This window comes from Talpa occidentalis, unplaced genomic scaffold, assembly GCF_014898055.3.
Source record: "Talpa occidentalis isolate TD23 unplaced genomic scaffold, MPIMG_talOcc4v2.1 talOcc4.11, whole genome shotgun sequence".
Lineage (NCBI taxonomy): Eukaryota > Metazoa > Chordata > Mammalia > Eulipotyphla > Talpidae > Talpa > Talpa occidentalis.
The window spans coordinates 18,297,052-18,312,796 of record NW_023601104.1 but is presented as its reverse complement, the minus strand read 5'-3'; the positions used below and the strand labels follow the sequence as shown (position 1 = coordinate 18,312,796).

Below are 15,745 nucleotides of genomic sequence, written 5' to 3'. Positions count from 1 at the left end.
GCTTCACATAACAAAAATTTAAGCCAGCTTCACAAGCTAACGAAAAACATTCTTAGCAGTACTAATTCTAAGATTTGATATCTAGACATCCTAATTTATTGATATCTAGACTCAAATTATTTCCTACCATTGTTATCAGCATTAGCTTAACAGTGACCCAAAATGTACTATCTATCAATAAGATAATTCCAATTTGATAAGCATCCACCTTATAAGAAAATAATTTTTAGCTTCTTAAGAAGATTAGCATGTCACACAAAGCTTGGCTACTCCTCAAATGGAAAGAATTTAAGGAAAACAAAGCATTTAATTTCTAAGACTTGAAGCATTTCATTTCAAACCTTATGTTTAACAACAACTTCAGAATTATTCATTCCACTGCCTGAAAAGATCGATCACCAAGATATGATTGAAGGAACACGACGTTGTAATTACAAAATATTTTAAAATTCCATTCTTTTTCTTTAAAAAAAGAAAGATGGATATGGCTCTACTTTTGGTAATGGCATAGTAGTTTCTATAGTATTGACTTCCTCAGAAAGGACATACATTTCAGAGAAAGTTAAGACTATGTGAAGGCAGTGAGAGCAAACAAAACCATCCACACCGGATAGTAACTAACAAGTGAAAAAAGTAAGGGTATAAATTAAGTTTCCCCATTATATATGACCTATCATGCAGATGGTGGGGAGCAGACAGAATTCCAATAGAAACCCTCACTCTTATAGGCTTCAACCAAGAAGAGAGGTAAAGGACAACCACAGCAGCAAGAAATGAGGACAGGAACAATTGTCCCAGAGTCAACAGTTACAAGTTCTGTCCATAAATTTGACCTTATCTCCAGCTGACACTGAACTAAGCAGCTTGAGACAGCCACTAAGGAATCCAGCTGAGGACAAAGAAATAAAAAAATATTTCAGTTACTGCCTCCCACAGATCTATGTCTTTAATCCATTCTGAATTAATTTTTGTCTATTGTTTTATATAAATAGTTTCACTCTTCGTGTGTGGCTGTCCAGTTTTCCCAACACCATTTGTTCAAGAGCTTCTCCTCTCTCCGTTATAAATCACTGGCTCTGCTGCTTTTAGTGAAATGTCTATGTATACGGGAGCTTAATTCTGGGTTCATTATTGTATTCCATTGGTATGTGTATCTGTGTTAATTCCAATATCATACTGAGGCTAGAATACTTATCGGGTCACAAAACAGGTGTCAATAAATTCAAGTAGATTGAAATAATATTAAACACCTCTAATGATCAAACTAGAATCAACCATAAAAATAGAGGAGAAACCTCAGATATATGGAGACTAAACAACATTATTACTGAATGTCTACTGGATTAACAAGAAAATCAAAGGAGAAATGAAACAGCACCTGAAGATGAACAAAAACAGAGGTGCAATGCACCCGACTCTACACAATGCAGCAAAAGCAGTACTAAGAGGGAAGTTTATAGCAATACCCGCCCATATAGAGAAAAAAGAAAGATCTCAATTTAATAATCAGACCTTATTACCATAAGGAAATAGGAAAGTAGAACCCAAAAGCCAGCAGCAGAAAAAACACAGCAGAAATAAAATAAAAAGACAATTCAAAAAGTCAATGAAAGGAAAAGCTGACTCCTTTATTTTGGAAAGATAAACAAAATAGACAAACATAGTTAGATTCATTAAAAAAGAGAGAGAGAAAAAAACTCTAATAACAAGAATCCTAAGTGAGAGAAGTTACAACAGTTGTCAGAGAAATACAGTGGATGTAAGAGACTATAATAAATATCTTTATGGAAACAAATTGGAAAAGCTAGAAGAAATGGACAAATTCTTAGAATCATACAACCTCTCAACCTGAGTCAGGATGAAAAAGGAAATGTGAACAGACCAATCACAAGCAAGGAAATTGAAGCAGTAATCAAGGAAGTATTCATGTGCCTCTTCTCAAATTCTCCCCCAAAAATCAGTGAGAACACTTAAAAAATATACCATATGAAGCCAACATTACCCTGTTTCTAAAAGCAGAAAAGGATATCACAAAAAAGAAAACTACAGACCAATAAACCATGAACAGGTACAAAAATTCTCAACAAAATCTTAGCAAAACAAATTTTTAAAATTTTAAAAGGGTCATACACTATGACCAAGTGGGGTTTATTCCAAGGATGCAAGAATGGTTCAACATATGAAATCAATGTAATTCATTTCAACAAAAGGATAAAAAATCATGTGATAATATGAATAAATGCAGAAAAAGCATTGGACAAGATTCGATATCCAGTTATAATAAAAAAATCTCAAAAATATGGATATAGAAGGAACATACATCAATATTATAAAGGCCTCATATGACAAACTCACAACCAACATTTTATCAGTGGTTAAAAACTGAAAGCTTTCCTGTAAAATGAGGCACAAGACCAGGATACTTGCTCTACTGTCCTTCTAAGGAGGGTACAGTATGAGAATATACATTTGCAGAGGGGTGAACTTACATTCCTGTAACACACAGAGTTAAAATTTCATTTACTTACAAAGTGGTTCAGAATATAAATATGTACAGGTAACAAGCAAGTGAGAGAAAAGTTCTAAGAAGGTTCAAAAGGTAGGGCCTCCCTGGTGGCGCAAGGAGTTAAGCGCAACTTATGAAGCTATCCGCAGCCACCGCAGCATGAGTTCGATCCCCAGCCAGGGAGGTGCCCACATGGTGCAGCAGAGCGCAGCAGACCTCTCCTATCTCGGCCACTGCTCCCCTCAGCAGTGTATTTCAGTCATTCTGCCTGTTCAGTTCCCCGCTCTGTCTCTGGTGAATCCTCTCACCCTCCCACACATCTGGCCTGTACCCTGGTTCGTGTATAAATAAATATTAAAAAAAAAAAAAGACTAATAATTAAAAATTGACACACACTGCCTTTATTTTATAAGCCTGATAAGCCTATCATGACAAATACTAGAATTAAATTAGAATTAACTTCTGCAACTGGTGAGGTCAAAATTAACAGTAAATACTTCATTTCCATAAGACCATGTCCAAGTAGCCCAGAACAACATGGGGCATTAAGAGGAATTAAATTTTTCTGAAGAGTACTGTCAAAAACTTAGAAATATTGGACCTCAGCTCTAATTTGATATACCAAAGTCTACTTTAACAGTCAATCATTCTGAACATTTTCTAAATTTCAAGAGAAAATTAATAGTACATGGACATAAGATAGGTGGTAAGGGAAAGATTTAAATTTTTGTTTCTCCATTAGCACAAGACTTATTTTGGGGGATTTGTATGCTGAGTCAGAAATAAATGAACAAATTCTAAATATTTTTATCTTGTACATTTATATTATTTTAAAGACTTTATAATAATGTTTGTACCTGAGTTTAAGGCTTTCAGAGAGTCTTTCAGCTTCTTCAATAGCTTTTTTGATGTTTGATGGGCCAAGCATAGAATGAACATAGTCCTGGAATTACAGGAAAGGTATCCCATAAATGTTAGTACCAGTGACTGTATACAGCACTAATGCTAAATACATTAAAATCATGGTGGTATGTAGGGCCTCCCCAGTGGCGCAGTGGTTGAACACTGGTTTGCGAAGCTGCCCATGGCCTCTGCGGCGCGGGTTCGATCCCTGGCTGCTCCCCAGCCACCGGAGGAGGGTCCCACATGGCGCGCAGACCTCTCCTGCCGCCCGCTGCTCCCCTCAGCAGTGTACTTCGGTCCTTCTGCCTGCTCTGCTCCCCGCTCTGGCTCTGGTGAATTCTCTCACCCTCCCGCACTTCTGACTGTACCCAGTGCATGTATAAACAAAACAAACAAACAAACAAATAAATAATGCATGCTTCTTAAAAAAAAAAAAAAACATGGTGGTATGTAAAGTTGAAAGGTAAACAGTATTATGATTTAATGAAGTATTTTTTTAAACTTTAACATTAAAAAAACTCAGTAGGTAATAAATTTTACTTATTTGTAAGGCACCTGTAAGAAATGTAAATACTACTATTTTTGTTTATGAATAAATGTCAAAAACTAAAGACTTTAAGAGCAACATGCTATCATAAATAAGTTACCTTGTTTTTGTCTATAGTCTCAGAATGGTAGGGAAATTGTGTACAGATCTACAGCACAGGATTTATTCTGGTTTACTTGTTTTAAACTCAGATGTTTCTGCTTCCAGCTATTTTTTACAGTAGCTACTCATTCCCCAAATGCAGTCAACCACTTATGACACAGAAAACAATTTTTACACTTGAGGAAACCTCAAATAGCTAAAAATAAAACAAGTAAACACTAGTAATAAGCACAACTAAGTGTTTAAGTGACTTAAGAGATCACTTATTAGATATTGCAATAAGAGAGATTTTCAAATCAAGGTTGGTTCAAAAGACAACAGTGTAATAAGTCTGTTAAATGCTTACTGGTAGTCTACTAGTACAATTAATCAGATGAATTAGAAATGAAAATTTAGAGAAAGACTAAAAGGATAGATATACCCATGTTTAGCTCTTCGAAAGGTAGTTAAAAGAGCTGGTGGTACAAATCTATTGCTAACAGTTAGCATGTATCTATCTAACCTAAAAGTAGATCACATTTTGGTTCAATTTATTCTTTCATTTACTTATTTAAGATTTCTTTTATTTATGCATATAAACTGGCGTCTAGGCCAGAGGTGCGGGGGGGGGGGGCAGTGACTGGATTCACCAGAGACAGAGTGGGGAGCAGAGCAGGGGGACTGACTGAAATTCACTGCTGAGGCAAGCAGTGGGGTGAGACAGGAGAGGTCTGCTGTGCCATGTGAGTCAGTTCCCTGGCCAGGGATCAAACTATGCCGCAATGGCTATCGATAACTTGTACGTGTTGAGACTTTAACCCCTAAGCCACCAGAGAGGCCCCGAGTTTATTTTTTAAGTAAAAGAATAATTAAGTAAAAAGGGTCCTTCACTATGTAATTTCTTTAAAACAGTTTGCTTAAGGAAGCTCCCTGTGGCACAAGGGGTTAAGACACAATCTATGAAGCTGTCCGCAGCCACTGCAGCACGAGTTCAATTTCCAGCCAGCCAAGGGAGCAACCCACATGGCACGGCAGACCTCTCCTGACTCGCCCACTGCTCCCCTCAGCACTGTATTTCAGTGGATCTGCCTGTTCTGCTCCCCACTCTCTCTCTGGTGAATCCTCACTCTCCACATCTCTGGCCTATACCCCTTGTGTGCATAAATAATACATCTTCAAAAAAAAAAAAAAAAAAAAAAAACAGTTTGCTCAATGTTGTGTTAGCTGAAAATTACAACATTAACTAATTATTCCTGTTGTCATAATGTATGACTAGTGATACAATATTTTAATAGAAAACAAGATTTAATCATTGCTGAGATTTCTAAGATAAAAACATGCAAAGTAAAAATGAAAAATACTGACTTCTATTATTTTTTTTTACATGAACTCATTAAAAAGCCAGTCTATAAAACCAGTTCAACCCTATTTAAATACTGGAAGCTTTTCTGTATGTGGGCATGTCTGCTACAAACTCCCAGGAATATTTCCCTCATATTTATTAGTGATATTTCTTAGGAACCTCACTCTGCGCTCTTAAAGAAACACAGTATGAATATTTTCAAATTTTCAATACTATTTGCAATACTGCAGAACGTAAAAAAAAGTCATCTAATTTTTACAGAACTAAAAATGTCTGCTTCTCAGGTTTACCAAGTAGATCTTTTACCTACTCACAAACTTGCAAAATCAAACAACTCTCATGACTTCTCAAACATGTTTACCAATGAATATTTAGGATTATCAAGAATACCATAGAGAATTAAAAATATAATTCAAATTTTATCTAGACTTTGCTATACTAACATTTTCAATATATTTTCCCTCCTTTTTCTAATAGCCATGAAATAAATGTTGATATACTGATGTTTTCCTAAGTGAGCAATAACTGTAACATGTTTTCTATTAGTAATTTGTTAAATTAACAAATTTTATTTAAATTTCAAATGTAGGTTACCTCCCTGAGGCGCAAGGGGTTAAGTCTCCGCACTGTCAAGCTATCCTCACCAGGGAGCTAACCCATATGGTAAGGTAGACCTCTCCTGTCTCGCCAACTGCTCCCCTTAGCAGCATATTTCAGTCAATCCACCTGTTCTGCTCCCCACTCTGTCTCTGGTGAATCCTCTCATACACCCCAGCTCTGTCCTACACTGTGGCTCTTGTAATCATAAATCCATAAAATAAATTAAAAAAAAATAAATCAGATGAGGTACCCTGGATAAAGCAAATGAAAATAGTCCTTTCACTCAAAACCAGGAACTGAACAAATGTGAATAAATGGTAAGAGCACGGGTTACCTCAGACTTTTGCAGGGAGTTTCCTAATCTGAACTTCTCATGCACTATCAACTAGATACTCCCTTTGGAAATACAATTCTCTCGAAAATGGAAAAAATCTCGCTTAAAATTTATCCCAAGATTCTCAAGTTATAGAAAGACAGCTATGAAAGTATTTAGAATCTTGTCAAAGAAAAAAAAAAAAAACAACTATTAATTTAGAATGCCCAAAGGATTAAAAGCAAAAAGAAATATGGAAGTGGTCAGTATTAATTTTGCAAGCTGAAACCTTTAATACGACTACAATGTCAAATAGAAAATGTTACCAGTAAAAAAGTAACAAAAACTGATAATGAAAGTAAAATTAGTCATATATAAATTTTTTAATGCATGAGAAAGAAATCCATTCCTTGTCCTAGCAATAATATAACGAGTATGCATTTTGCTATAAATTTATACTCATTCTAGGCAAATTAAGTATTTGCATACTTAATGTACAAACATACACAAGTATCAAGAAATATGAAACTAAATCTTGAGCTGCTCTTCTATCTGCATAAGAGTTTGAACCTAATGTTGCATAATGTGATCTAAGTTTCAGTAATAGCTAAAACATTGAGAATCAATAGCTCCACTGTGTGTAAATAAATCAGGAAATAAAAATGCAGAAATAAAAGGTACCTGTTGTTGCTTGAAGTCAGACCTATTTTTGATAAGATTATAAACAGTCACATATTTCATGTATAAAACATAGGCCTTTTCTTCATCACGATCTAATCTGCTTTCTTCGGCTGTCTTGAAGATCTTCAGAGCACTCTGTACATAACTTAAAATCAGAGAAAAAAGTAATCAAAATACCAAAAAAAAATCCGGGAAATTCATGTGTAAAGTCCACAATTTAGGTTGCACTAACTTCACAATTTAGGTTGCACTCATTTGTAGATACAAAGATAGACATAAGTTTGGACACCACTGAAAATTTCCCTTATGCTACAAGATTCGATTTTGTTATAGTTGTTCATATGTCAAAAAAACTGCTCAAAATGCATTCTGAATCTAAAATATAAAAATATTTGCTGTAAAAAACTTGAGAAAGTGGTCCCTAGGCATCCATTTAACAGTTTTCTATCATTAATGAACATAAATGCATACCATTTTTACTGAAGGAATAGAGCAAAAATCTTTATCACTTTAATGCTAAAACAAATACTTGTTCTTCTCCGCATTCCTCTCTAACTATGATGTAAATTCCTCCCCAACTAAAAACCCACGAAACTAGGGACAGGTAAAGGGACATGGTTTCAATCTTTTTATTTGGTAAAAGTTTTCTACAAATGATTAAACTGCAGTCTGATTCACGAATGCACAAAGAAAGAGACTTAAAAAAAAAACACATCCAAAAATTTCATTTCAGTAATTTGGGGATTCTGTGGTGTTCATTATAAGGACATTTTCCTGGTTTACAGTCTTTAAATAGGCATTTCTGCAAAAGGATTCACACACATAGGACAAAAGTTTTGGCAACCAAGTTATAATACCCTTACTTATATACAATGTATTTAATTATTTATACAAAACAATATATTTTTTCTATACTTCCTTAATTGTGCACAAACATTTAGATATCAATTAATTATGGAGTTGGTCAAGCCAAGAAACTAAATACCATACAAAAGAACAAAGGCTAAGTGTCACTGAGTACCAAAGATGGTCCTGTGCAAGGACCATTTCCAGTCAGTATGTACGCCCTACCTAGAATGGCACCATAGTGACTAGATAAAAGAAAACCAAACCAATCTAATATAGGGATTCTCAACAAGAGGTCCGAAGTTGGTGCAACAGTTCGTAGGTTTTCTTCAAATTTCTTTCACTGATATCTATACATCTTACAGGCCTATATGTAACAGATCAAGCTGATTACAGTGCCACTGTGAGACCAATACAGAAGTCAAACATCATAAAAGGAGTCCAGCAGTCTTTAAGAGTGCCATGACATAATAAGAAAGAACTTATGTTCATGGTAGTATATTCAGGAAGTTCTTCTGACACATCATTCCTGTGAGATCAGGGTAGATATAGAATTAAACCAGAGGTTGCTAGAAAAGATTGAGCTCTCTTAAATTTAGCTGAAGCTCTTCAAGGTGGCTTTATCTTTCCCAGTGTTTCTCCCATTTGAAAATCACTCAATACAAATTTAATAGAGCTGCTTTTTCTGTCACTGCATCAATAATACTTAGCTGAAGAAGTAGGCCAATCCTTCTGTTATTCTTGCTGGCCCCCAAAGGGAAAAAAAAGCCTGTTTTGTCCTTAGTAATATTTAGGAATATTAGTTCTCTGAGATTTTCTTTCCTGATCTACTTTAGAGTTACTGTTACTTTCCTGTCTTCATTCTCGATGTTTCATTTTCAAAACTCTTTTATTTCCAACTCAATAATATGTGATTACTTATTAAACTCAAAGTCTTCTCCTTTGTTAGTCAAAATAAATTCTGAGGAAGAGTGCCCCTTGTATTTCCTCACTCTTAACAAAGATAAAGTTATCTGCGAGTTAAGAATTTTAGTGATGCCAAATATTTTTAGCAAAATAACTTCCAGTAAGTAGCAAAATGGCTGAACCTCTCCTTCCCTGTCACATTTTATTTCAAGAAAGAGCTTAATGTTATCAGGAAGGTATCCTATATAGCCTCTAACTCCACATGTATAGAGTATACACCCTAAAAAATAAAAATATATAAATCATTAGGTTAAAAATTCATGCCAAATTAGCAAATTAATTGCTGAATACTGGACAAAAAAATATTTGTCTTTCAATCAAAGAAAGATCATGCTAGAATTATAACTTATATGTAAAATACACAAAGATAAAAATAATCTTTAATTAAGCATATTTATGAAAACATGTTAACTGTGGCTGAATGATCTTGTATTTATTTATTTTTGCATAGAACTGGGGCACAAGCCAGAATGTAGGGTGGAAGTGAGAACATTCACCAGAGACAGAGTAGGGAGCAATGAGCAAGACAAAAGAAGTCTCCTGCACCATGTGGGTTAGTTCTCTGGCCAAGGATGGAACTCAGGCTGTTGTGGTGAGCCTTTGTGGTGGTAGTGCTGAGACTTATCCCCTAGGCCACCCAGGAGGCCCTCTTGTAGTCTTCACCTCTGAAACTTATGTCCTGTGTCGCCCACTGCTCCCTTCAGCAGTGTATTTAAGCACATACATCCACCTGTTCTGTTCCCCATTCTGTCTCTGATGAGTCCTCTCACCCCCGCACCCCGCCCACACCTCTGGCCTATACCCAGTTCTTGTATGCATAAATAAAAATAATTAAAAAAAAAAAAACACAACTTATGATCTGGTATTCTGTCCAGACACTAGATAATATGCATATTAGCAGAATTTATATGTATTCTGCCAAAATGGAAAATTAACAACTTCTCTAATAAGGTTACTTTAGTGTTATAATGATGCCATTTTTGAAATAAAACTTTAAATGAACTACTCATCTACCTCACCTAATACGGAAATGACCTTAAAACTAATATACGACTCAAATTAGGTAAGTGACACCTACTTCTTAGTGCTTATTTTCTCTGGTTTAACTTCTGTCTTCTTATTGAGGTCTTTTAGTGAAGAACTGAGGTAGAGTTCTTTAGGAACTGAAGCCACGGCAGGCATGATGAATAAGCTTTATTTTTCCAATTTTACAATGGATGATGTATTTCATTAAAAGCAGTTCTTTTCTGAAACACAATGAACACAAATTACTAGCTTTCCTCACAAACAATAAAACAGGTTTGACAGTTTAAAAAAAAAAATGAAACTCCTCAACTGAATACTTTGCTAAGAGTTAGTTTTAAATTAATAGCTTGCATATCTGTTTGAGAGTTCAGGATAAACAAGGTATATCAACAGACATTTTCTTTTTCCAAATTTTCATTAATTGTTGAATTACTGTTTGTGTCATTTTGCCTTAAGTAGTAATGATCTTTCCTGTCAATGGAACAGAATAGGAACTTTTATATTTCTTCTATACATCTGCACTAATAACATCACAATAGAAGGAAATTTCATTTAAAAATATTTCTTTCCCATTGATGACATCAGTTTATATAAGTAAAAAAGTGGAAGGGGTTAAGAAGATCACTTTACACAGAGCAGGGTACATATGAACATGTTTCTGCAGAATACACCCAAGTACTTTAGCTTACTGTGAAAAGCTCTTTAAAGTTTTACAACATTCTGTTTCCTCATATGCTCCAATAAATTCTGACTAGGAAGATGAACGAGCAAGTAAATAAAATGAAGAGGAAGAAAGGCTAAGTAAATACATACGCACCTATCAAGGTGTGTGTGGGGGTGTGTGTGTGTGTACATATGCAGGGATGCAAGTATATGCAGATCAGGGGAATACAACAAATGGGAAGTTTTGGCAAGATCATAAGTGTCACTAAATGAAACTTCAGGAAGTCAATTAAATTTTTACAAGGTCTTCAGCTGTGAAGAACTAATTACAATTTGAATAAAAAGCTGCACTAATATATTTATGAGATTACAACTTTTTAAAAATCACTCCTTTCCACAATCTTAATGTTCTTAATTATCAGTTCACTAATTTTAGAAGAACAGACATAAAAATGTATGTAATCCTAAAAAGTTAAATGAGGTATAACTTTGGTGGGGATGTGTTTTTGTTCTTCTAGGTGAAACTCTAAAAGCATTCCAGGGCCTACCTGGTGGCACAGGCAGTTGAGCACTGCACTGTGAAGCTGTCTGCAGCGCGGGTTTGATCCTGTCCTGCCAGGGAGAAACCCACATGGCGCAGCAGACCTCTCCTGTCTCACCCGCTGCTCCCCTCAGCAATGTATTTCGTCAGTCTGCCTGTTCTGTTCCCTGCTCTGTCTCTGGTGAATCCTCTCACCCTCCTGCACATCTGGCCTGTACCCCAGTTCTGTATAAATTTTTTTAAAAAAATTTTAAAAAAGCATTCCAATTTGCTTGGATTCTGAACACATTTTATAATAATAATAATAATACCTCCTGGTATCTTGATACACATTCTTCTAAACTTGTGCTACTAATCCACTATCTCAGTCATAAATGGTAGGTAGCTCGTCTATTTTTCTCTGAAAATCATAGTCTTGTAACTTTTACTTTTTCCCATTTCTACCTACTCCATGTATCTAGAAAGCACTTTAGTCAAATACTGTAATCATTAGTTTAAGATCTATGCATTTAGAAACAATAGTTGGTTGATACATAAATATTTCCTATAATTTTCTCATCACTCTGAATTTGGTGTTAAAAAGGTATAAAGACATGGAAGAAAAGGTTTTGGATCTCACTATACTTCCAAATGGATCAATTAACATTAAGTATGTTCTTGTTAAACATGTATTACATCAACAAACCAGAAAAAAAGCATGCATTAAGGAAAGAATATGATACGGTCCCCTGGATTTTCACATACTTAGACACACTAGCATCATTTGAGTGTTTTACCTTGCAAAAAATACTATTTTACATGTTAAAGATACAAGAATATATAAAAATGGTCCTTGAACTCCCAGGACAAAGTTCAGCCAGAGAATATACCATACCACCCTTCACTTGTCACCTCCTCACCTCTTGCCTATCCCAAAATTGAGTAAAAAAATCAGGAGTACATATGACACCATTTGTATAAAGCTTAAAAACAAACTAAATTATAACAATATATTACTTATGGATACAAATGAGGTAAACCAATAAAGACAGGAAATGGTAAAGTTCTATTTCTGGAGGGAGGCAGAAAATGTAATCAGGGAGGTACATACAGGAACTTCAGGGATATACAATTGTAGGGGTATTCATTCACTGATAATAACTACCAAAAATCTATGTAATATACCCAACATATTTCACACAAAAAATTAAAGACAGTAATTATTTGAGTATAACAGTATAAACATGAATTAAAAGTATGTAGTTTTATACAAATATGAAGAGTATCCAGACAGATACAGAAGTTAGGAAATTATAAGTTAAACAATATATATGTTTTAACAATACTGATTTAAAAAAACAGACCTGAAATACTGGTGAGTCTGCTATATATAACCTTGTGGAATAAACCTTCCATACAGTGGTGTGAGTGGAAGCAAGAGCATAAGCTTGAAGGAACAAAGAAATAGAAGTAATTACATATAAATTTTAAAAACTGTCAATGAATAAAGAAAATAATAGTATAGAGTAGAGCACTGCAGCAATATGGTTTCTACAAAAAAATGAAGGAACAGCTGAAGAATACTACTTCTGACAAAGGGAAAGTGCAGTAAAGTCAAAAAATTAAGTTTTCAGAAAGATATTTAAGGAAATCTGAGGTTTTGGTAACATGACAACGACCTTAGTATGGCAGATGAGAGGGGTGTCTGGAGTATATTAATGAGGGCCAAAAGACAGTAAGGTTACCAGTAACAAGACTTAGCCTGGAACTTTTCTGCCCCAACTAGCACAAATGAAGTCATAAGTTTACTCAACCACAGAAAGGCAACATTTGCATTCCTTAAATAGGCCACCTCTTGAAATGTAATTCCCCAAAAGTTCAATCATTTCTAGTGGTATACTACCTAGTATACAAAGATAAGGACTAAAAGCCAGAGTTGGAATAACCTAGTACCAGTCTGATAATATCTGCTTTTACAAGTCTTTCCTTTACCTGGATCACAAGAACTAGTGGTCTAACCACAAAATTAACGTTCAAAAGTTGGGTAGAATCTATTTTGTTGATTCGTGACAACCAGTTTCTTGATTGGAACAATAAAGCTATTTATTCGAATCTTGTAAAATGAAGGCCTAGAATATGCTCTTAGTTGAATCTGTTCTATGATTACCTTTAAAGCTTGGATCTTGAAATGACGAAGAATATAAAAACTATAATATATGGGCCTCCCCGGTGGCGCAGCAGTTGAGCGCTGGGTTGTGAAGCTGCCTGCAGCCTCTGCAGCGATGGTTCGATCCCAGGCTGCTCCCCGGCCACTGGAGGAGGGTCCCACATGGCGCGCAGCCTCTCCTGCCACCCGCTGCTCCCCTCAACAGTGTACTTCGGTCCTTCTGCCTGCTCTGCTCCCCGCTCTGGCTCTGGTGAATTCTCTCACCCTCCCGCGCTTCTGACTGTACCCAGTGCTTGTATAAACAAATACATAAATCTTAAAAAAAAAAAAAAAAAAAACCTATAATATATACACTACTGACACTACTAAAAAGAGTAATCATAGCCATTTCAAAAAGTTAAATCCAATTGAAACAGTCACAGATATCCTGCTACACAGATAACGCTAAAATTTCAGGAACTCCAGATAATATGTGATCTGTTCGTCATAAAGTTGAAAAAACTAATGCAAAAGAGAAAGTTTAAAGCAGTAGTAATACAACATAGAACACTATCAAACTAGAAAGTTATAAAAAGCATACTACAAAAAAAGTTCAGGAAAGATCAAGTAAAGACTAACAGGATCCTAGAAGGTATCATGGGGGAGCATTTATGATTCTTGGGGGAAGAAGGCTTTTGCTAGAGATGAGGCTAGGAACCATATAGTACAGAGAAAGAACACGGATGTACTAGACAGTACAGCCTGAAAAAGTCTAGGCAACAGACAATGCTTAATGTCACATTAAAACATTTCCTTTGTCTTCTGAAGATAATAAAAAGCCCTACCAGGGCTTTGAAGAAGGGAGTTGTGTGATCCAAGATGACAATGGCACAAGGCTAGGCTTTAAAAGACTGGCGATAAGGAAGACACTTACTAACCTATTATAATGATCCTAGGGAAAGATGAAGGTCAAAAGTAGGGCATTGGAGAGGGAATGGAGGAAGCTGATACACTGCAAAGGTAGAATGACAGGACTTGGCAAATGATTAGACAAAAGGAGGAAAATTAAAAGGATAAGATTACGATGACATCAAAGCTTTTAGTGAGGATTTCTAAGAGAAAGATTGTACTTTTTAAAGTTACCTTTTTTGTCCTTATTTGATTTTTGTGAACAGCTAAAGTTAGTAAATTTCTCTGACAGTATCTAATGCCCTTAATGTTTCCAATTACACTAACAAGATTATACATTATGTTGTCAAATAATGGTGTCTGTTGTTAAAATACAGCATTACTTTAATTGCTATTTCAGCCCCTACAACCACACACATTTCTGTACAAGTCAAAGCACAAGGTGAAGAGTATTTTCTCCTAATCAAATGAGACAAAGGAAGCTACATACCCACTTAAATGTATGTGAAATTTAGCATGTTAATTTTTTATGTCATTCTGCTATACTTTGCCATTAAAGAAATCTCAAATTAGACGGACACAAAATAAAGGCAAGAACTATGAAATAAATTCAGTTTCCTTATTTTGGCTATAACAGTAATTACAAAGATTAGCAGGAGCAGCAACCACAAACCCACTGCTATTCAACAATAATGTTCAGTAACTATAGAACTCAAATGTATAGAATCTACTTGTTTAGATACAGAAAAAAAGTACCATAAAATCCTTAATTAAAACTATTTAGGGCTTCCCTGGTGGCGCAAGGGATTAAGTCTCAGTACTATGAAGCTATCTGCCACCTGAGTTCCATCCAGGCCAGGGAGCTAACCCACATAGTGAGCAGACCTCTCCTGTATCTCCCGCTGCTCCCCTCAGCAGTGTATTTCAGTTGATCCTCCTGTTCTGCTCCCCACTCTGCCTCTGGTGAATCCACTCACCCCCACCCCCATCCCTCTAGGCTACACCCAGCTCTTTTTTTTTTTTAAATAAATTTTATTTTTATATTCCCCATACAACTGTGACCTCCTTATTCTGACCCCAATCCCTCCCCTCTCCGCCCCCCATAGTGTGTCTCTGGTTCATAGTTGTTTGTTGATTTTGATTTTTACTTTCTTATAGTTATTCTTTTTCCTGGTCCCTTATTTAAGTTTTCTAGATTCCTGCTATGAGTGAGACCATCTGGTATTTTTCTTTTTCTTTCTGGCTTATTTTGCTAAGCATGATCCCTTCCAGCGCCATCCATGTTGCTGCATGTGTTTATCTTTTTTGAATGCTGAGTAATATTCCATGTACACCCCAGCTCTTGTATGCATAAATAAATCTTTTTAAGGGCCTCCCCGGTGGCGCAGTGGTTGAGCGCTGGGTTGCGAAGCTGCCTGCGGCCTCTGCGGCGCCAGTTCGATCCCCGGCTGCTCCCCGGCCACCGGAGGAGGGTCCCGCATGGCGCGCAGACCTCTCCTGCCGCCCGCTGCTCCCCTCAGCAGTGTACTTCGGTCCTTCTGCCTGCTCTGCTCCCCGCTCTGGCTCTGGTGAATTCTCTCACCCTCCCGCGCTTCTGACTGTACCCAGTGCATGTATAAACAAAACAAACAAACAAATAAATAAATAAAACATGCCTCTATTAAAAAAAAATAAA

The 15,745-nt window shown here is 35.9% G+C and overlaps 1 protein-coding gene across 4 annotated transcripts in view; it reads right to left on the bottom strand.

The window, feature by feature from the left end:
• USP8 (ubiquitin specific peptidase 8) overlaps positions 1-15,745 on the bottom strand; it is a 90,529-nt gene that overhangs the window by 32,836 nt on the left and 41,948 nt on the right. For all 4 annotated transcript variants that reach the window (XM_037502463.2, XM_037502464.2, XM_054701437.1 and 1 more), the window contains 3 exons: positions 9,885-10,053; positions 6,995-7,139; positions 3,364-3,449 (listed from right to left, as the gene is read on the bottom strand). In XM_037502463.2, the coding sequence (XP_037358360.1) occupies positions 3,364-3,449; positions 6,995-7,139; positions 9,885-9,988 (335 nt within the window). In that variant the 5' untranslated portion in view covers positions 9,989-10,053. The remainder of the gene's footprint in view (positions 1-3,363; positions 3,450-6,994; positions 7,140-9,884; positions 10,054-15,745) is intronic.